The sequence below is a fragment of the Callospermophilus lateralis genome, unplaced genomic scaffold (assembly GCF_048772815.1).
Source record: "Callospermophilus lateralis isolate mCalLat2 unplaced genomic scaffold, mCalLat2.hap1 Scaffold_130, whole genome shotgun sequence".
NCBI classification, from domain to species: Eukaryota; Metazoa; Chordata; class Mammalia; order Rodentia; family Sciuridae; genus Callospermophilus; species Callospermophilus lateralis.
This window is the reverse complement of record NW_027512473.1, coordinates 2,499,169-2,523,312: the sequence shown is the minus strand read 5'-3', so window position 1 is coordinate 2,523,312 and position 24,144 is coordinate 2,499,169. Positions and strand designations below refer to the sequence as shown.

The following is a 24,144-nucleotide window of genomic DNA, read 5'->3' as shown; positions in this document are numbered from 1 at the left end:
GATGATGAATATGCCATTAATTCTAGCTACTTGGAAGGCTGAAACATGGAAATACAATTCCAACTTTTGCCACTTAGCAAGAGTATATTTCAAACTAAAAGTCAAAAGGGGGTGATGACGTAGCTCAATATTACAAGAACCTCTGTGTTCAATCTGCTGTATGTGTATGTGTGTGTTTGTATGTATGTATGTATGTGTATGTATGTATGTGTGTGTGTGTGTGTGTGTTTATATATTTAACAAAATTTGGATACATTACATGATTGAGCACAAAAGCAGAGTAAATAATCAAGACAATATACAATCATATATAAAACAGGGGTAATATTTATACTTGTAAGTAAAAGCATAGAAAACTTGATTGAAAATTGGCATATGGGTCACATGCAGTTTAATTTTACCTAATGTTGTCCTAAAGTGACAAGTCATGATAATTTCTATTCAATTATTACATATAGATATAAAAACAAAAACAGTATCATTAATGTGAGAAAACATAATGAACAACACTGAAGCTCTCTAAAGAGTGAGAGTCAAAAAAGACAAAGAATTAGAGAAATTTTACCTACAATATTATGAATAATTGTAATACAATAGAAATCTTTCTTTTAATTTTTTGTAGCTATAGAAACATAGAATGCATTTATTTCATCCATTTATTTTTATGTAGTACTAAAGATAAAACACAATGCCCTACATGTGTGAGGCAAGCCGTCTGTCACTAAACTACAGCCCCAGCCCTGAAAATTATTCTTTAAACCACATTGATCAGCTATACTTACATAACCACTAGGAGCAGGTATTGTGAAATACTGCTATTCATTATATGGTAAAAAAATTTTACAGAATATTCAATATAAGCATTCATATAAAGTTCTGATGAGAAAAATTTGAATGAATAAATATTTAAATTATATTAAAGAAACTCTCCTGTAATATTAATATCTTACGATGGTTTGCCTAGAGATATGTGGAAATGAGCAGATTTTTTAGGGAGCCTCCAAATGCAAATAAATGCCAGGTTATGCATATCCTCACAGTCATTGTGGAATAATTTGTAGGGGTGACAATTCTTTCTTTCCCTGCCTTAGAATGCCCTCCAATTTTCCCTAGGAACTAGTCAAGTAATTAAATACATGTGCAATGTAAAGCTGCTATGGCAGTGCCCTGCTTGAAAAGGCTCTGCACTAGAGTCTTATCAGCCTGAAACATAATCTCTGGCACACAACTACTCAGAATAAAAAAAAACTCTCTTTTTAGACAAGCACAATGGTTCACTGAGTCTAAACCTGTCCATAAAACAGTAAGTTTATACAATGGACTTTCTTGAGAGCTACACAAAACTCCTAACACTGCACATTGCAACTTAGTATATAACTGAGAAATAAGCTGCATAATGTTGTTGAGTTTGTAATCTGCCTAGTAATAAAGTGAACAGTATGTACTAGTGATGCCAATGACCTAAATTAACCTGTTGACATAAATAAAGCTTGGCAGTTTGGCCTCTCTGTCACTATGCCACATTTCCTGTCACTTGTCTGTGTCTTCTTTTGATTTTCTTTTTTTAAAAAAAGAGAGAGAAAGTGGGAGAGAGAAAGAGAGAGAGAGACAGAGAGAGAGAGAGAGAGAGAGAGAGAGAGAGAGAGAGAGAGAGAGAGAGAGAATGAATTATTTTTTTGGTGGACACAACATCTTTGTTTGTATGTGGTGCTGAGGATCGAACCCAGGGTGCATGCCTGCCAGGAAACCGAGCTACCACTTGAGCCACATCCCCAGCCCCTCTTCTTTTGATTTTCCTACAATATTTTGTTAATTTAAATGTACTGAGATCACTGAAGAACAAGAGGGAGCTTAAATAACTGATATGCATGGTAAATAGAAACCATGAAATGATCTTTAATGATTACAACTGAAACAAACCTAGGCTTGAAAAAAATATTTTCTGTCAGATTTAAGCTTATCATTTAATATTTTTAAATGTGAATTTCTCTTTAATTTTGGACCTCTTATTTGTATTCTTTGCTTCATTGATTTCTACCCAACTTGACATGTCTACTGTCACTTCTCTTCAAATCCCAAGGTTATTTCGTTGGAGACCAAGTGGTGACTAAATATTACATAGAGACATCAATACATTTTTGATGGAATATGTCATGTTTTGTTATTTTCTTGGTAACTAAATAAGTCTTTTTAGTGTTACCCTCATTAGGAAAAAAAGAAAGAGTAAATATCCTATAAGAGTCTACAAAATTATTTTCTCAAACATTTTTTGTCTAGACAAAGACACTAAAATACTTTGAAATCATTTTCATTCTCTACATTGTGAGCACTATTTGGAAAAGATAGGTTAAACATAAAAAGAAAAAAAATTAACATTTTCTTTTCCACATAAACAAATGCCCAATCTTTGTACTAAAAACATGATACAAACTTTTTAATGCAGAATAGAATCTACCATAAGATACTCTATAAAGTTAAAAAAATAAATATTGGTTTTCAATTAAAAATTCTGAATGAAATTTAGGCTCACCAATAAAGAGTAGGTTTTTACAGATCTCTAACATCACATCTCCATACAAAGTCTGCTGAGAGGGGTCCAGGAATTTCCATTCCTCTTCCGAAAATTCAATGATCACATCTTTTAATGTCAATGGCTCCTGAAATAAAAATAAAGAAATACATATTACATAAATCATATGATTAATGACATAGTACTTAATTTCATACAAATATTAATGAGAGTTAAAAGAGGTGGCTTTCATATATGGTAGTGATGTCAACCATTCAGTACGATACTTTTTTTGTGGTGCCCGAGACTAAACCCAAGGATTTTTGCATGAAAGGCAAGCACTATACCAACTGAGCTATATCCCCAGCCCCAATAATTCATTATAAGAAGTAAAATTGGTGGCTAATTTTGTTATAATGAAACCCAGGGAGCAGCACATGTGAAGCAAAACACTGAAGCACAAAAAGTGGGAAAAAATCCAACATAATTCCAAAGGATAAATAATAGTTGCAATTAGTTATTGAATATTCAAAAGAAGCACAACCAAACAAAGCAATGATACTTGAGATATGCATAACAAAATTATAAGTAATAACAATACTCAAATGATGGTGACTACCTTAGTGTGTCGAAGACATAAGATATCACTAAAGACACACCAAAACTTTCAACAGTCCAGATAATTATTTGAATGTTTATCTCCAAAGTTGTCTATCTTCTCATTATTTAAATATAACATAAATCTACAGTGTATTTAAAAAATTACTTTTACAACATCACAACTCACTTCTAAAACAAAAGAATAAAAATTTTAACTAGCAAACTATTACAAAACACTTAGGTACTTGGGTCAACTTGAATCACATGGCACAAAGTTATAACAACAAATAAAAATAAAAAAACAAATTAAGTGAATAGACTGTTAATCTCTCAGTTCATAAGAAAACTGACATATCAGGTTTAACATTCCCAGATTCATAAAACCACTCTCACTGTGTATCCTCACTTGGCTCATTTCAAAGTAGAAAGTGAGAACATACTAAGCCATTAAGAAAAAAATTCTGAAAGGCTCTGGCACCCTAAATGCCTCTCTGATAGCTTGGAAATACTCCGTTTACCAGGGTATCAGTTATCACTAGTGAACAAACACATACATGAAGTTAGTTTAACATTCAGATCTGTGATGTCTTTCTTCTGAAACAGCATTTTTTTTTTAAATTAGAGATTTAATCCAGGGGCATTCTACATCTGAAACGCATTTCAAAAAAATTTGATGTTTTTTAATTGTGACAAATGGGCTTACAATGTTGCTTAGGGTCTCTAAATTACTGAGTCTTGAATCATATTTACTTTCTTCCTACCTAATTTTTCCACATAACAATGATTACAAGTTTGTGCAACATTTCCTGACTCTGCAACCACTTTTGATACAAAATGTGCAAGCTTGAGCAACAACCAATATTTCAACAACTAGTAGTCCAATAATTCGGTTCTGATACCATCTAGTACAGATCCCACAAGTTTGGTGTTCACTGCTATCAAATTTTACTAACTTATGTACCAGTTTCAAGCCCCAGAATAGAACAATATTCATATTTATAATTAATTTCCTATAAATTAGGGGTCTCTACATTTACTCACTCAAGTTACTTATTCTGATAAAAAAAGAACACACTTGTGTATACCAGGTTGTTATAAATTATATAAATCTGGAAGTTGACAATTGAATCCTTGCACAGAATCTAAAAAAATGTCAGAGGAAAATGGGACTCAATATAGGACATTTTAGAAAATAAGTGGTTGAAGATATTACCTCCAAATTTTATGTTCTGCCACAGAAGAGCCCCTTTCCCAATAAGATTTAGAAGATCCTCACTATTTTAAATATGCTGATTCAGATACTCATTCTGAATATTCCCATTGTTTTACATAAAATAATATTAAATGAACACTTTTACATTCAGGGGTCAGAACAAAATATATGTTAAAAAAAACAGGTTGGTATTCTTTAGATAATTTCCTTTATATGAAACTCTAAGAATACTGAGCCACCTCATAGCGGCCCAAACCAACATACACACAATTTTCTTAAAACTCCTAAGTATTCATTGGCTTCAGGGTAAAGGATACTTCATTTGGAATTTTGATTTTTTTTTTTTGGTACAGTGGTATTCTACAACTAAGATATATTCTAGACCTTTTATTTATTTTTTTTTTGAGACAGTCTCTCACTAAGTTGCTACACTAAGCTTCAGTTTTGATCTTTCATCCTCAATCTCCAGGTTGTTGTGATTTCTGGCATGTCACAATATGTCCAGAAAGATATGAATGCTCTAACTTCCTTTGGTCCATTTTCATTTCACCTTATTTATTTGCTATTTCTTCTGTTATATTTAAAGCTTCGTCCCAGGGTCTCATAAACTGACTTCCAGACCACTCACACATAATCGAATCAAGCCTTTATTGAAGCACACTGGTGGTGGCTGACCAGAACATAAAGCTGTTCCCCTGATCAGCCCCGCACGCAAGGGCACTCCTTATAAGCCTGAAAACTGCAAAAGGGATGTTCAGGGGGTCTAGCCAATGCAAGCAAGCCAGGTTACAGAAGCGGGGCACTGCAGTCAAGCGGAGGGAAGCCTAACCAATCACAGTTAGCCCAGTCACCCCAGTTACAGAAACAGAGCCCCGTTACCCTAGCTATAGAAACAATACCCCATTAGTTAGTTCCGTGTTCTTAAAGGTTTCTATAGCAAAAAGAAAAGAACATCTTGCTCCAGTCATGACTCTTCTACTTGGCATGGTTGTTTTACAGGATGAAGTCATAAAACAAAATGGAGTCACATTTGTTCCTACTATCACATTCCCCACTGGTTTTAGTAGGTTTGATGTCAATCTTGCACATCATAGGCCTCAGATTTTTTTTTCCTTCTGTGTCTAAAGGACTATACTGGGCTCACAAGACCATAATTCTTACCTCATCTACATACTTTTGTAAGAGGCAGGGTCCTACAATAATACCAATCAGGAGAAGGACTAGGGGCCTAACTTTGGCTAAAATGATGATAGCCAACCAAGGGGACTATGAGAATAGGTTTTGGATCCAATTGCCAGAAGCGTCTAGTGCTTCATCTCTTTCCTTTAACCTGTTTCTCACAAGCGCCCAATTGTCATTTATTATGCCAGAATGGTTTGCATAGAAACAAGTTTCTCCTGGAGCCATACAATGTCCTCCTTGTTTCAGAAAGAGACAATCTAGACCTCATCTGTTTTGTAAGACTACTTCTGTCAGAGAGTCTAGTGAAACCTCTAGTTTGGAGATTGACCTTTCTAGTTTTCCTAAATCTATATTTATTTGATGGCTGAGGGACTTAAAATTTTTAGAGCTTGTGACAAGACCTGCAGTTCCTAAAGCAGTAGATCCAGCTATTCCCAAAACAGTTAGGAGGGGAACTAAAATGGGGGCAGCCAGTCTATGTTGATAAATCAGTGGGGCCTGGCCTTTTAATAAGTCCAGGTGTTCTTTTCCCTTTTCTCCACCAAAATAGTAGGTTACATAGTTCAGAGTCATTGACAGTTTGGAGATTTAGTCAAGGAGTTCAACGTGGGACCCAGGAAGCACAATCTTTGGTGAATAGGGAGTTTTTCCACTTATAAGTTGGATTATAGAAGCAAGTGTCTCTTTTTGGTAGATCACCTAGGGTGATCTTGGAAGCAGTTTTCCAGGTACATCTTCCTGACCTAGACATATTGGTGAACATCTATATTGACCATAATTTTTCCTCTAATATTAGGGACCTCCAACTGCCATAAAAGAAAAGGGCGATGACCGTTCTTGCTACTTCTAGCTGAAAGGGGGGCTTTGTGCAGTGGGCAAGCAGTTTGGAGTCCCTTTCTAGAAACTGAGTGGGTCAAGGAGTACATGGTAAAAATCTGGTTCAGGAAGAACAGGATGAAAAGTCACCATGGGTGGGCACTTCTATGAGAGAAACAAAAAGACATGAGTGCTGAAGTAAGATTAATACAAAATAGCAGTGGTAGCATCTGGAACCTGTCCATGAATATCGTGAAAATGACAGAAATTAATAATTGTTTACCAGGAGGCAGAAGACCTGAGAAAATGTCCCCATAACAAGGCCTAACAAAGACTAATAAGGCACTTTTTTAGGGAATATAAATCTTTACATTGTCAGAATTATCAGGAATGTAGACACAACATTTAGTTAAATTAGTTAATGTCATCTGATTTTTGTAAAAATACCTTTTTGACATGACCACTGTTTTCAGTAAAGATCCTTTTGTTAATTAAGGCTAGATAATTATATTAATAAATATTGATTACTGCTATCTGTGTAGGAAGTTAGGAAGATCTGTAGGCCTTGAACTGACTAAAAACTTCTGGCAGTTTTATTATTGGTAGTTATCAGGCATTTTTGCCTAAGAATTTTTCTGTGTTGCCTCCAGCCTTTCTTATTTTGGGAGATGCTAACACTAGTGTACATTTTAAGTTACATTAAAATAATTGTTGTTTCTTTTTAAATGTCCAGGAATGGCTGTGCTTTGGTTTTAAGTGTTTTTGCTAGGTGTTTAAGACCAAGCTGGACAAACTGACCTTGTTCCTATCTATTGGTAAGAGTCAGCTGAGTTTCCTTGGTGGACATTCTTGGGGGACATGTGAGCAGCATTTTAGCTTTTAGTTACTGTCATCTGCATTAGGATGGTCTTGCTGACCATATGGCTTCCCTTGGAAGCATCAGGCACATCTCCTTTTTTAAATGACCCTCCTGTTTTGCAGCATATACACTCATTGGCTTTCTGTTCTCCATTGGTCTCATTAATCTCCCTTATTGGGAGGTTATGTGGCCCGAATCTGCAAAGCTTTTTCCCCTGTCCTGGGTTCAGGCTGACTTAGAGAGCAAGAGCCAAATATTGGTTTCTTCGGCTCTTTTATTTTCCCCTTAATTTTTAAGTTTGGCCTTAAACATCCAGCAAGTCAGTTTTATCAGATTTAAAGTAAGAATGCTGGGCTTTGACTTTAATCTTTATAACTTTTCAGTTAATTTTTAATATAACAGAATATCCTTATTTTATTTATTAATTTACATAATGCTGAAGATCTGCCTGAAGGCAGAAGATGACACCTTAGCAATCTAATGTATGATCTCATCACTGTACACCAACAAGGCAGCTTGTAGATACAGAGAGTCCATTAGATTTTGACTATAAAAACTCTCTCTTGCCAGGTCATTCTCTCTTGCTCTCTCCTTTTTCTCTCACTTTCTCTCTCATTCTCCCTTTTTCTCTCTTTTGCAGCTCTCTCTCTCTCTCTCTCTCTCTCTCTCTCTCTCTCTCTCTCTCTCACTTTGTGTTAATCAGACACTGTCACAGTAAAGGTCTCTTGGTTGCTCTTAGTGTAGTGGTCACATTTTTTAGTTATAATGAGAATACAAAGTGAAATTAACAATAGTAAAAACATATTTAGCTTGTATATAATTTTTGTAATAAAATTAATCGTTGAATATAAGTTTAAATTAACTAAAATCTGGCCTACTTTGAAGTTATTTTGATATGCTGTAAGGTGGGAGGCAGAGCCTTATCTCAGGTAAGGCAGGGCTTTTTACAAATCTTAGTGTTTTAGTGCTAAAGCTGATCTTTGTTTCTCTTTTTAGATCTAGTTTTATAAAGTTTACACATATTGTTTTGTGACTCTTTATGAATGTTAGCTAGCACAATATGACATACATCTAAAACATTAATTAAGGAAAGGCTGAGAACACTTAACATTTTTTTTTAATGTGGAAAAGTGGCAGAATGTTTTATAATATTTAACCTTTAAATAGATTAGTCTCTCATTACTTTTTAAATTTAGGGTAAAAGGTAACATAAGATTTGGTTGCACAATATCAATTGATATAAATAAATCTCCAATAAAATCTATTATCTCTATAAGTTTAAATTACCAATACATACAATTTTAGTTTGGAGAATACCACCTTGATAAAATGTTTCCTTAAACCTTTTACCTTAAAGACTTGTATACCTGAGAGATATGAAGACACTTAATATGTAAAAAAGAATAATGTACCACACTTTTATTGATGTTTTTAAATTAACCAAGGTTAGCTTTTAAAGGAAAATCTAGACTTTGTAAAGTAAGACAATACTTTAAAATAACAGTTGCTGTTTAGCCACAGATGTACAAACCTTAATTTTTCTAAGATTACTTGTTCTAGGGGATAAAACTTAAGAGACATAATGTAATTAATTAATAAAAATTAATATTTTTAGAAGTTTTTGTCAATTTGACATATAAATATATCAGAACATTATTATTTGTCCTTAGGGAACAACCTTGAATAGTTTTAAATATTTGTGTTACATATATATATAACCAACTTAGTTACATATAAACCTTTTAATATTTGTCTTTTATTATAGAGCTTTATAGTACTTAATTAGACCTTTTTGTTGTTTACTTAGATGTATTATAATTTTAATTTACCACATAAAAACTTTTAACCTGGAAAGATTTTTCAGTAAATATATTTTTATATTTAGAACTTTTTAAATAAACTTTTAACCCAAAGGTCCTTTTTTTATACCTTGAAATAACCCTTATATTTTTTTGAATTTAGATAAATTAATCCCTTTTAATAATATGAAATATTTGTTACTTAGAGTACTTTAATTGAAATACAATTGAAGAATCTTGACTCTTTGTATGTAGAATTATACCTGTTGGGACTTTGTAATTTATAGTAACCTTGTTTTTACAATAACACAAAATAATTTTAAACTTTCTTTATGTTTACCAATTTATGAAAACACCAACATTGTTTAAATATTTTACCTTATGGAATTTAAAGAGTTAAGAGTATTTGATATTATATTTAACAGTTAGCATTTTAACTTTGTACCAATTAGATGTCTTTAACAAACACATCCATGATTAATCTTATATACTTTTAGATGAAATTTACATATCTTTCTTTTCAAACAATGTATCAGACAAGTGCATTGAATAGTATTAGTAATCTTTTGTTGTTGTTGTTGTTGTTGTTGAATAAAAACCCTAGAGACAATGAATATCAGACACTTTATAGACATTAACATTTTAACAGCTCTTTAAACATCTAGAAAGAGAACTGTGCATTAGTAACTTTAAAGACATTTGTACTTTTATCTATTTTCCCAATTTAAATTGAATCTTTTAAATTATATTAACCAAAAGTATTTGGATCCATTTTTTTAAATTTTAATTTATGAGCTCATATGTCAATTTTGTTTTTGTACCAAATATATGTAGACATGGCAATACACATATAAACAGACAGTGCACTGGTGCACCCACACAAAGCAAACAGACAAAAAAAGCCTTGTAGCTTATTTTTTAAAACCTATTAGATTGAGAGTTAACCCTTGTAAATTGGCCTCAGAATAAAGCAGAGGGTAATCAGAAAAACATATTAACCTAGGCATAAAACAAATATAGAATTTTAAATATTTTCTGACCTTTTTCCTGAGGGGGTCTTGTTCATGAAAGCTGAAAAGAGTTGAGGGAATATAGACCAATGAAGGGGGTTTATTTTTCCCTGGAGGAACTTCCCAAAGATGCAGTTTCATTGGTCTCGTTGGGAGAGTCCCCCAGGTTGGGGTCCCATTCTAAACTGGTTTTTCTGGTTTCTTGGATAGTGGCCACCAACTTTTAGCCTGACATTGAAGAATCTTTAGACTATTTTTTAATAGTTGGGAATTATTCATGCTTGTAATTACTGACAGACAAAAGTCAAATTTCCTAGACAAAATTATGTTTTTTGTTATACACTTTAGCAATAATAATTTTATAAAACACTTTAGTTTTAATCTGTCCTCTATAGGACAGTAAGATTGGAAGCCATTAGGAAGTCAAACAACAACAAGTGCTGGCGAGGATGTGGGGAAAAGGGTTCACTTGTACATTGCTGGTGGGATTGCAAATTTGTGCGGCCAATTTGGAAAGCAGTATAAAGATTTCTTGGAAAGCTCGGAATGGAACCACCATTTGACCCAGCTATTCCCCTACTCGGTCTATTCCCTAAAGACCTAAAAAGAGCACACTATAGGGACACTCTTTGTATGTAGAATTATACCTGTTGGGACTTTGTAATTTATAGTAACCTTGTTTTTTATAATAACACAAAATAATTTTGTGTTATTATAAAAAAAACCTGCTACATCCATGTTCATAGCAGCACAATTCACAATAGCAAGACTGTGGAACCAACCTAGATGTCCTTCAATAGACGAATGGATTAAAAAAATGTGGCATTTATACACAATGGAGTATTACTCTGCATTGAAAAATGACAAAATCATAGAATTTGCAGGGAAATGGATGGCATTAGAGCAGATTATGCTAAGTGAAGCTAGCCAATCCCTTAAAAACAAACGCCAAATGTCTTCTTTGATATAAGGAGAGTAATTAAGAACAGAGTAGGGACGAAGAGCATGAGAAGAAGATTAACATTAAACAGGGATGAGAGGTGGGAGGGAAAGGGAGAGAGAAGGGTAATTGCATGGAAATGGAAGGAGACTCTCAGGGGTATACAAAATTACATACAAGAGGAAGTGAGGGGAAAGGGGACAAAAATATAAGGGGGAGAAATGAATTACAGTAGAGGGGGTAGAGAGAGAAGAGGGGAGGGGAGGGGGGAGGGGGGATAGTAGAAGATAGGAAAGGCAACAGAAAACAACAGACACTAGCATGGCAATTTGTAAATCAATGGATGTGCAACTGATGTGATTCTGCAATCTGTATACGGGGTAAAAATGGGAGTTCATAACCCACTTGAATCAAAGTGTGAAATATGATATATCAAGAACTATGTAATGTTTTGAACAACCAAAAATAAAAATTAATTAAAAAATAAAATAAAATAAGCTACTATCAATTAAAAAAAAAGAAAATAAACCTTAAATATATGGACTATTATTGAGCAATTATTCAAACCAGAGTGCCAGTATTATATTATTGATATCCTTTGCATGCACTGATCATTGAGATTCATTTTGCTAATTTAACTCAGTTAAAAACATACTGGGAGGGCTGGGGATTTGGCTCAAGGGGTAGCGCACTCGCCTGGTATGCATGCGGCCTGGGTTCGATCCTCAGCACCACATACAAACAAAGATGTTGTGTCCGCCAATAACTAAAAAATAAATATTAAAAATTTTCTCTGTCTCTCTCTCTCACCTCTCTCTTTAAAAAAATAAAAAAATAAAAAAAAAAATAAAAAAACCTTACTGGGAATACACCAGGCACAGTTTTAAGTGCCTTGATTATGAACCACATCATTTTATCAAATAATGTAATTGGAGAAAATTATTAAAAAAATGTGTTAAGCCATGTGTTGTACTTCATGCCAATAATCCTAGCAATAAATGTTCATTATGCTTTTGGATTGCAAGTTCAATGACAGAATTCATAACATAGTATGGTGAATATTTTACCAGTGAATGTGTGTGTGTATGTGTGTGTATATATATATATATACACAAACATATGTATGTATGTGTGTGTGTGTGTGTGTGTGTGTGTGTGTGTGTGTATTTGGTGATACTTACTTCCATCCTCTGTACTAAGGGAAAAAAATGAATAAAAACAATAATGTTTACCAAATGGTTGCTGAATTAAATAAATAAATAAAGTTATGTCCAAGTGTTAGAACATGGGTAAATGTTTGAGAATGATAAAATATTAAAATAGAAAGATAACCAATTTGAGATTTATACCAAATCATAAATTGTTACTAGTATTCTGAGAAATATAATTATTTCAGAAACATATTTTTTAAATTTTCATTAAAGTATGATGCACATGTAAAACGACAAAAAAAAAACATTTATGTAAAGATTCAGAAGTTATTCAAAAGTAAACAAATTTTGAATCAGCCTTGCTCAGGACAGTCTAAATCAGTTTTTTCATCTACTATCCCAAAGAGCAAAAAGGTTCTTAATAACTAGCATGAGAATTTTTTATTACATAAATGTAAAATGTACCTTAAAAAAAGTAAATATTTTACCAGGTTCCCAGATTTAATACCAGGCTATTATATGCCATTTCTAATTTTTCTATGCTTCTACCCATTTCACAACAAAGGCCAGCCATCCTCCTGTATATTTATTTTTTGGTGATGTCCTATGTACATATCTTGAATGTCATAGAAATACATTATACAGTTTTAACAAATTAGAATGTTAAACATATTCACTAGTCTTAAGCAAAGAGTATTTACATCATTGCCCCCCCGCCAAAAATTTTTTTTCTTTTACATGCAACTTTGCTTTCCCCAGAAGGATGTTACTGTAATGTATTATAAAAACTATAATTTTATTTTGCCTGGCATAATGCAATATAATTTTAAATTCAGCTGCTGTAAGAGTCAATAAACATGTGTGCTTCAGTAAAGTGTTTCTTTATATTGATGACTGATTTTGTATTTTATGGATGCAGTACAAATTGTTCATTTCAACAATCAAGAACATTTGAGTAATTTCTTATTTTGGACCATTAGGATGAGTGGTGCCATCAATAATTTTGGACAAATAATTATTCCACTTAGCTTATTCTTTCCTAGTATTTCAATGACACTATATTTCGTTTTTACTGGTTGCTAAGAAAATTATAATTTCCATCTTATCATCTCAATTTAATTATAGACAATATTATGTGAGTTTACTAAATACAAAATAAAAACCTTACCACAGACTGTTTATTTTCTTGTACACTTTGTGCAAATACTATAAATGTTTATGTTCACATTATACATTCCAAAATACATTGCATAATTTTTGTACAAAATAACCATAGGTTATTAAAAACAAAAAGAAACAAGTGTCAATCTTAAGGTGGCTAATATATGTTAGACATGGTGGCATACACCTATAATTCCAGTGACTTGGGAGGATGAGGCAGGATGATCACAAGGTCAAATAGTGCCTCTGCTACTTAGCAAGGCTCTAAGTCATTCAGCAAAACACTGTCTCTAATAAAAATATAAAAGGGCATGGGAGCACAGGATTTGTCTCAGTGCTTAAGTGTACCTAGGTTCAATCAATGGTACCAAAAAAAGAGAAGATTTCTAATATATTACAAAATGTAGGCAGTGTGGAAAAACTTTGACAATAATAAAGCACATACAGAATTTAATAGATAATACTGAGAAATAATAAAATGTTATTAGTGACATTTTGGCTGGAATATTAATAGGTATGCAGTTTCTGGTAAATTTTCTTTGCTATGTGCACATATTTCTAAGTATAGATTTTTAATATCACTATTCATAGGTTGAGATACCATTTAAACAACAGAATATAGTATTCTTATATATGATTATTTTATGTTTTACAAGACACTTTTTCTCAGCTTTTTAAAGTTTTCAGGAAAGAGAATTCATAAACAGTTTCAAAGTCACTGAACACTACACAATAAAAAGTATAGTAATCCTTTAATACCCCTGGTAAAAACTCTAAGACACATTAGAGATGAAAAACAGTTCTATGTGACCATTCTGAATTTAAGTCTTCACTCTGAATTTTTTATGTACACAATGACAGCACACTTTAGATAACATTCAGCCAGAATTTCACCACATTAGTCAGAAGCCCAAGTGTATATATTTTGTTGACTTTTCCATTTTATCTAATTTTTTTCTATTTTTACACACTTCCTTTATGGTAACCTTGAAAATATCTACTTTTTATCTCTGTTATAACTCATTTGTTGAAAAAACAAAATTAAATAGCAAGAGACACAATTAAGCTACTAGTGTATATCTTATTTTACCATATTAAAAACATTGGTTTGAATCTCAAAAATCTACAATTCAGATACAAAACAAAACAGAAAAAAAAGACCACCAAAGAGACACAAATATATCCACTCAGTGAAAAAAGTGAAAGAAATATGAACCAGTAAATTTTCTGTTCTCAATTAAGTAGATGACAGAAGCAATAAAGAATTCCTCCCATTTTAAAAAATAAAAACATATTTTCAGGAAGTTTGTCAGAATCAGCCCTACACTTTTGAAAACTGCAAAAATAAAATATATTAAAAGGTATTTTAGAACAAAATATTTTATAAAGAATGAGAAGTTACATAAAAGATAGAGTCAAATATACAGTAAGCAGCAGGTAAGATGTTAAATAAATATATAAATATATAGATAGATGGATAAATAGATAGATAAATGAAAGGCTGAAGAATTTGCCTAACCAAGCTCATTCTGTTTCTGAAAATATGCTAGGCAGCTTTCAATTAAACTTGCAAATATATATAAACAACCTGGATAACCAGGATTTATATTTGATACCTACCACTTTAGGAGGATTCAGTTTGGTTACATTGTCAATTAAACTTGCAAAAAAAGTCCCTAGATTTCTATTGCTACTAAAGGAAATAATCACAAATATAACAGCTTAAAATAATAAAAACTCATTCTTTTATAGTTATGGATGTTTTTATTATCAAGACAGAGTATTAATAACAATTTTTAGCAAAGATACACTCCTTCCGAAACTCTGGAATAAAATAATTCCAGCTTTTAATGGCTATTCTATTTTTTCTGTGGTTATAAATGTTTCCCTTCTCCTAGTAGTGATACAGTCTTCAAAAGAATAAAGAGAGACCACATACACACACACACACACACACACACACACACACACACAGAGAGAGAGAGAGAGAGAGAGAGAGAGAGAGAGAGAGAGAGAGAGAGAGAACGGTGTTGTCATAACAAGTTACAACATTCAAGCCTCATAGAATCTGAAAACTATAGCAACATAGATGTTAGATCCTTCGTTGAGCTTATTTTTATTTTTTCACAGAGTATTTGACAGAATCATAAAAAATAAAATTTCATGCACAGTGGATGAAGAAAGAGAGGGGACACTGATCCAGGAGAATGTAGCAAGACATGTTAATTATGCACAAAACTGACTATGACAGATTAAAACGTGACATCATACACTGTCTCCAGATGCAGAGCAGAGGACATAGCTGTGTACAGAGTGGAAGTCTTATTTATTTTTTCTGAAACCCTGTAAACCACTCAATAACATGGAGCTTTGTGTTATTCCAACTAATACCCTATTTATACTTTGTCCCTATTCTTGGTCATCCTCTTAAAATGAATGTGCATGGAACTTATTTGAATACTGGGAAAAGAGAAACTATATCAGTGATCTATATTACTCAAACGTTAAGATGCTTTCCTGTTTATTTTCATGGATTTATGTATGTGAAGGCCAATTTTTAATATTGTAGGTAAGGAACACTCAGGTATCCAAGATAAAATATAAAGTGAGAGAAAATACTTGCAAAGTACATGTGTAGCAAAAAGTTGATATGACAGAATGAAAGTGGTTTATATTTGTGAGGAGAAGAAGGCATACCAAAAGTGTATGTTACAGTCAAAATATTTCTAAATTCACTTAATTAAAGAGGAAATATTATACCATTATGTAAATTTACAAAAAGGGGTATAAAATATGACTATAGAGACAAGTTTACAAAAACCAAATTCACTATTACATATCAATCAGGGAGGAGAACATGAAATAGAAAGGTAAAAAAAATAAATGAAATTACAAGCCTTGTGGAAAATTGATTTGGTTATGCCTACATAGGTATACCTCAATGGGTCATCAGTTCTACTTTTGGACACTAAATATTCTGAATTTTCCAACAGGTTACTGCCACTGCTGTTTTCATAATGAAAATACACTGCTTCTGCTGCCATCTTTCACTGTCCAGGTTTTCTAAGTCAGGGCCCTGGTTACCAAGATTCCCATGAGCTCATGCCCAGTCCCACAACAATGTCAGAGTAAAGCATAAAAAATGTGGCATCCTTGAGAATCAAGGATCTGAATGTGGACACAATGAAAGAAAAAGCAAATTGGAACAAGTAGAAGAAAAAATGGTGAATGACTAAAAGAATGGATCTAAGAAGGATGAATAAAATGCTAACTGTGTATTATATAAGAAAAGAGGTTGATCCCATGGGAAAGAAGACAGGAAATATTGTGTCAGCAGGATACTTACCACATTCGCCTCATATTTGGACATTCCTGAAAACCAGAATGATGTAATCAATCAAGTATGCCACACACCTGGCTTCCTGATCATAGAGCTTTACCAGAAATGTCACTCTCCTTTTCTTTCAAGACTTTGAATTTATCCCTCTCCAGGCACTGATCATCCAATTTAAATCTGCTGGTCCTCTACTTCTGAACCTGTTCCATCTGACCTCCCTCAGATTGTCTCCATTAACTCATACCTAATCTTTTATTTTTTTCTTTTTCTTCAAACAATCCCACAATCCTTATACTCAAATAACCTCTCAAAACTGAACTCTTCATGCTCCATCCCTGATATTTTGAGCTACCCTCTTTTTTATGACTACTGGATCACCCCGCTATTTGCTCCACCAGAAAAGCTTCAGGCATAATTGGTGTAAGATTTTCTTTCCTACACAATGAGATACATATTTTATTCAATTCTTGTACAATTAATAAAATAAATAATTGGTCACAATTGTTTTTTGTTTGTTTGTTTTTTTTGTTTGTTTGTTTAAAGAATAATACTTTAAAATAACTAGTTGAAACAAAAAAGTTGAAGTTACCACTAGGGTGACTGGAGTGTATACTGAAAGAAAGAGGACACGAAGCTGTTCTCAGCATCATTAATGTTCTATTTCTTAATAGAAACAGTAGTCACATAGTATGTTCCACTTGTAATAATTCATTGATCGGTAGACTGTGATGCTGATCAAGTATTTGCATTGTTAAATATAATCAATTAATTTCATAAAAGTTGGTGGGGAAGAGCATAAGGGAGACAAAAAAATTAAGGTACTAGAAATTACACTATTAAATGATTAATTCAAAATAAAAGTAAGAATTAATTCAATAAATATCAGTCTCAATATTTTGAGAAAGGCAATTTTTATAGGTAGAGTATATAGGAAAAATACTAAAAAAGGAGTAATATTTGAATATATTAACAGTGAATATAGCATAAACAGTATCAGTAATTTCAAATGTTGCATTGAGAAGACAACTAAAATTAAAAGAGCTCTGGTAAATTTTATAAGTAAGATTTTTATATTATTTATATATTATATACTTGTATAATATATGGTATGTATAATGATGGCTCATTAAATTATGTGGATACATTATAGAAAATTCACCATAAGGTGATTCTGTTATCTTACTAATGATGCAGGGTACTTACTTAATTCTACATGGTATATACCACTACACACCTAGGTTATAATTTAGCCATTAGAGTACATAAAGTCCGTCATTAATGAAAACATTGTGCTACATATGACTATTGGATTTAACACTATAGCAATCAATATAGATATCATGATGAGGTGAGTTATTAGCCCTGTGGAACTAAAGACAGAATACTTAAGAAGACTCTGGTGATTTAGACAATGATATAACACAGAAACAGAACTACCATAAAGGAGAAAAAAAGATAAACTTTCCAAAAAAATCTGTTTAAACAATGGAGTATCTGCATAATAAAAAAATGCCATTGTATCATTTCCTGGTATTATTTAATAAATCATTCACTGGTAAAATATACCTTAATATAAAAGAAAAATATAAGATATTCCAAAGTTTTTACAAGAAAGAAATTTATACAGTGCACATAAAGGTTGGTGATTGTAATACCAGCTACTTGGAAGAAAAAGAAATATTGCAAAATTAAGATCAGCTTAAGCATCTTAGTGAGATGCTTACTCAAAATAAACTTTAGACATGGCTGTGAATATGTCTGAGTAGTATGACACATCTTTTTTTAATCATGAAGAATAATAAAATAATAATAACATTAAGAGACAGAAATATGGTTGTTTATTTTCAAAGTGAAATGATACCTTTATTTTTTTGAGAGAGAGAGAGAGAGAGAGAGAATTTTTTTAGTATTAAATTTTCAGTTTTTGGAGGACAAAACATCTTTATTTTATTTTTTATGTGGTGCTGAGGATCAAACCAGGCACCCCACGGATGCCAGGTGAGCGTGCTATGGCTTCAGCCACATCACCAGCAACTAAATGATACCTTTATAACAAAACAGGAAAATACTTAAATGCAAATCATATTTATAATATGATATCATTAAAGGGTACAAACTGAAGTAACGAGTTGGGGAAAAAACTAATTGCCTCACATATGACAAAATGTATGCCTCACATAAGAAAAAGGTGTAAGAGAAGCTAGGGCAAGAGGATTCCAAGCCTTAGCAACACATCCAAGACCATAAGCAAATTAGAGACCCTGTCTTAAACTTAAAAAATAAAATAAAAATATTAGGGGATGTTGCACAGTAGTTAAGAATCCCTGATTTTAAAACTGGGCACCAAAATAGTAAATAAAAATAGAAAGAATATCAAACACAGAGACTCCAAAATAGAGAAAGTAAGAGCTATGATTGGTGGCATATTTTTATACTCCCAGCAGCTCAGGATACACAGGAAAGAGAATTGTGAGTCCAAACCCAGTCTCAGAAGTTTAGTAAGGGCCTAAGCAATCAAGTGAGACCATGTATCAAAAAAAAAATTTTTTTAAATTCTCGGATGTTGTTCAGGGGTTAAGTGCCTCTGAATTCAATGCTCGGTGCCAATAAAAGGAAGGGAAGAGACTTTAATAGCCACCTTTGAAAAGGAAACATATTGTTCAATAAATAAAAAAATAGCTCAATAGCTTTAAAAATTTGAAAATGGTAATTAAAATCATATCTGTGGCACAAAAATAAAATAGTATAAGTAAAAACATGGAGCAAGTAAATTGTCAGGAACTAAAGAGAGAGTAAAAATTGTAATTTATTTTAAGAAATGGCTATTGAAAATACATGTCTATTCCCCAGCAGAAGCATATGCTCATTAAAATTACAGCATATCTGAACCATGATAACATATAAGGATATGGCCATATTGGTCCAAACAGCTAAAATCCAGGACATGGAGAAAAGGCAATGTACATTGAGAAAGATATAACAAGAATAGTGTTAGAAAGGCAAAGGGAATACAGTGAGAAAATGATTTTCAAAACCCATTTTCATCAAAATACATCCAGTTTGACAAATATGTGAGTCATCACATAATTTTATGTAGATGTCACATATATGTGTTATTTTGCATTCATGTATGTATAAAAATATGTAGAGTTTGTGAAAACAAAAATATACAAGAGAACATAAAAGACTTTATCATACACATCATTGTGTACATGATAAAACTCATCATTACCAAGATGTAAGATTTCCCCTAAATCTACAATATCACTTCATTAAAATATTAGCATATTTTACTTTTAACGAGAGAAGTGACCAGAGAAAAAATTCTAAAATTCATCCGGAATGTTATATGTTATATATAAAACCAGCAACCCAAAAATTCTGAATTTAAAGAAAAACTTATTTTATATTAATAAAAAACAAAATCCATAGATGAATGTATATGTATGTAAAACTTTATGTATACTTAATAGGAATTTAAAGGTCAACATAAATCGAAACACCTCAAGAACAACATCACATGTGAATGGTTAACATGGTCAACCTGAAGAAAGATCGACGTGGGGGCAGAATTCACTGTCCTAGTTTGTGTACAATCTGCAAAACACAGGATTACAATAATAGCCCAATGATAAAAGGCATACATTATGTGAGGGCACTGTTGGAAATACAAATAAGTAGTAGCTCCTGATTCACTTTCCATTAATGAATACATTAAATGGAAATATTATATTTCAAGTTCCTGTTAGGCAAAGTAAAAAAAAATGACTTGAAAAATTCATAAAAACTGTACAATTTGGAAAATGTCTACCCTTTGATGATCTTAAAATGCTAGTGTAGGCTTGGATCTCAGTCCAGCCTTAGGCAATGTGCTATGTAATTGAAACAGAATTACCAACAGCTAGTGAGACCCCAAGAAGAGGAAGATTGGGACTATATATTTAACACCCTACCTCTAAACTGTTTTCTGTGCTTTAGATCTTAATTTTGCTTGTGCTGAAGAAGGATCTGCACATTAATACCACTAAGAATACAGAAAAAAAATAATAGTTATCTATGTTCTTCCAAGGGCTTCCAAGGGCTTAAGACCCTGGGATTGGGAAAGAGAAGTTAAATCACAAATAACTTGGTTTATGCATTTATGGGTGTTCAGCACACAAAGAACTCCAGTCTTCAGCTTGCCCCTCTAAAAATTTCATGACAGAAAATTTTTCCCAGCAGGAAAATTTTTCTTTATTGAGTGATTTAATATCTCAACATCTTTCATTCAATAGAAGAAACTTATTACCTCACATATAAGAAAACACTCTAGAGAAAGAAAAGTAGGATGCTTTGGCAGAGGACCCCAAATAAAAAGCCATTCCATATGCTCAAGTTCTGGGAATAAAGCTTACTGATCATAGGCAAATCTCCCCTAGATAACAAAATATTTGGTTACTATTGATTTGCAAGCATCTAAATGGGTTTATAAAATCCCATGCAGTAGTTCAGATAAGGGGTTATAAAGTACATATATTTGTTAATTCCAGAGAAGGTTTCCACACACTCTCTCTGTGAATACTTGACAAACTGGGCTCCACAATCTTCCCTGACATATTTGATAAGCAAGTCAAATAGTGGACAATTGTATACTGAACACAGGTGTTAGAGTAGTTTTGTCACCAGTCACAGTTGCACATACCTGTAATCCTGGCAGCTTGGAAAGTTGAGAAAGGAGGGCCTTGAGTTCAATGCCCAGACTCAGAAAAAGTGAGGCTTTAAGCAACTCAGTTAGATGCTGTCTCTAAATAAAATACAAAATAGGGCTGGGGATGTGCGTCTTAGTTAAATCCCAAGTGCCTACCCCCCCCAAAAGAGAAGAGTTTTGTCAATAATCAAATACCAAACAAAGAGTCAAGAAACTATGGATATGGGAAAAAGAAAACCCTTGCACTCTGTTGGTGAAAATGTAAGTATAAAAAAGTCACTTGTGAAAATAATGAAAACTCCTTGAACTATTTAAAACAGAAATAACATATAACATAGTTAAATTAATTCTGGATATAAATTCAAGGAGTTAAAATGAGTAAGTAAAAGAAATGACTGCATGCCCATTATCATGTAGCAGTATTGCCAATAGTCAAAAAAAAAAAAGGATTAAGTGAAGGGTGTCTCAAGAGATTTATTTCAGGTGCAGGGCATCCAACTATGCTCCAGATAATCTCCACACAATATTTCAGAGGACTTTTCCCTTTCCAGTGTACAGATACGGTCTTAATACCCTGCACAGTAAATATTGCCTGGCTTTCAGAAAATGACTTGCATTTTCCCAATAGATTTTATTATGATCTAGGTGGAAGGAGAACCTCAGTCTCCTGAGCACTGTGAAGAAAGCCTAGAAATGAATCTGAAAGAATGACAAGCTCCAGAAATTAAAATTTGATCAGATAGTGTAAGTCATAGCTTTTGTACTTATCATATGTTGGATTAAACAATTATCATCCAAGAGCATCTGATTGGAAACTGCTTCTCTCCTAGTCTGAATCCACTGAGCCTACTGTCTAATAACTGTAGATGGCATCAACTCCAGGAATGAATGAGGCCAGAATGAGTCAAGATAGGCATGTTCTTGTGTGCATTTACTTCATTATTTAAAGGTGATTATAATTGAGTACAGACAGCAGCTTTTTTAAAAGGCAAGTTTATTTAAAAGTTATGGAGTCTATACTGGCAATAGCATATTTACATTAAGCCTTTTATATAGCATAATATCAATGTATGAATTAAATGCATACATACTGTTAATTACTGAAAACTATATAATGGGCAACATTTTATTTATTATAGTCTCTTGATCTAATTTCTAAAGACACTTAGAGCTCTCAACTGGGAAGCACTCCCTAATCTCCAACTACAAATAATGTGTTAGGCACAGGTGTAGATTTAAATATTTCAGTATATAAAATAAAAAAAGACATAGTTGAAATTTATTTTAATCACAAAACTGAATTTATCTACAGTATTCTTATTATGAGAAAAATATAAAATTACTAATAAAGAATATATATGTATTTAGAACTCAATCGTGACAACTCTCTCAATTTTAATGCTCTAGCACAACTTTATTCATAATGATCACATTCCATTTTGAGAATATAGCTTCCCTGTCTTTGGGGAATCAAAGTGCCTGGACTCCTGAATTCCATACTGGAGATATGAGAATACACTTTCTAATAAATACTTTCCCACAAAACCAAACAGCAGTAGTGGCACTGCCCTCAGAAAGAGAATGAAGACCAAAAGACAAGGTATAAATGATAATGATTTTTTTTTCTATGTGATGCTGGACACAGAATCATTCCCATTTCAGATGTCAGAGAGCATAACAGAGAGTTCCAAGAGTTGGATGTCTCATTTTGGTATATCTTTTCACAGCCTTGACACTAAAACTTAAATATATTAAAGACAATCATCTTATTTTGTAACTTAGCCTTTGACCTAATGCCTACCTAGGCTGTGGTATTGTTTCCTCAGTTTGTATATGGTATTGTGACAGTTTTTGCATCAATCTGATGTATACATGTCTGCATAAGCTAATAGCACCTCAATAATGGTCAAGACTTAACTTAGGGAAAAAGGAAAAGAGTACCAATAAGGCAACTGCTTTTTTCCACAGAATTTTCTCCAAGTATGTGACAGAATCTTGGTTTCCAATTATAAATGGTGAATATTTCACTCTAAAGCTTATTAGATTATGATTGGGCTGCCTTATTATTTTAAGCTGGGATTATCTGGGTTTTTCTGGTAGAAAAAGTTAGCTAATGGCTGGAGAACTTCAGAGTGTTAGCTATCATCCTCACAAGCAGCACAATGATTCTCTCCTTTGATAATTCCTCCACTAATGCAGGCTTGTTATTTTGGACACAACAGGATTTGAAAAGTAAAATCAAAAGAAATCAAGATCTTCTGAGTGTAGGTACTATACTATTCACTTTCATCGTTACTGATTCCTATGAGCCACAATAAATAAAAAAATGCAAATATCAGTGGTGGGTGCCTGAACAAAATACAAGTGTCTCAGGAGACTGTGGCAGGAGAATACTTAAAAAAATTCTTTAAACTGAACCTCAGCAATGTTGAGAGACTAAGAAACTCAGTGAGACCCTGTCTATAATATACTACAAAATAGGGCTGTGGATGTGTCTCAGTAGCCAAGTGCCACTGACATAAATTCCCAGTACTCCACCCCCACTCCAATAAAAAAAAGAAAGAAAAAAAAGGAAAAAAAAATACTACATAGACTTATGAATTGATTCTGCATTTTAAGAGGTGAAGATGAAAAACACAATATGTAGTTTATAAAGGCAGAAAATAAGAAAGAATTGCTGATATCAAGCACTCTATATCATTCAACCCTACTTTATACATGAAGCTTATATAATGGTTTGAAGGAAAGAATGTGTTTGTTTATACACAGCTATTAAGCAGACAAGGTAGAATTCAGAATCAACTATGCATGACTCCAAATCCCAAAGATTTCCACTAAACCACATACTACATGCAAATTTGCTTACTCTCTGAGGTTTTG

General features: G+C 32.7%; 1 protein-coding gene across 1 annotated transcript in view; it reads right to left on the bottom strand.

The window, feature by feature from the left end:
* Positions 1-24,144, bottom strand: part of LOC143640176 (uncharacterized) — a 152,080-nt gene that overhangs the window by 8,121 nt on the left and 119,815 nt on the right. Inside the window, 1 exon segment of the mRNA XM_077108074.1 lies at positions 2,552-2,657. Coding sequence (XP_076964189.1) covers positions 2,552-2,657 — 106 coding nt within the window.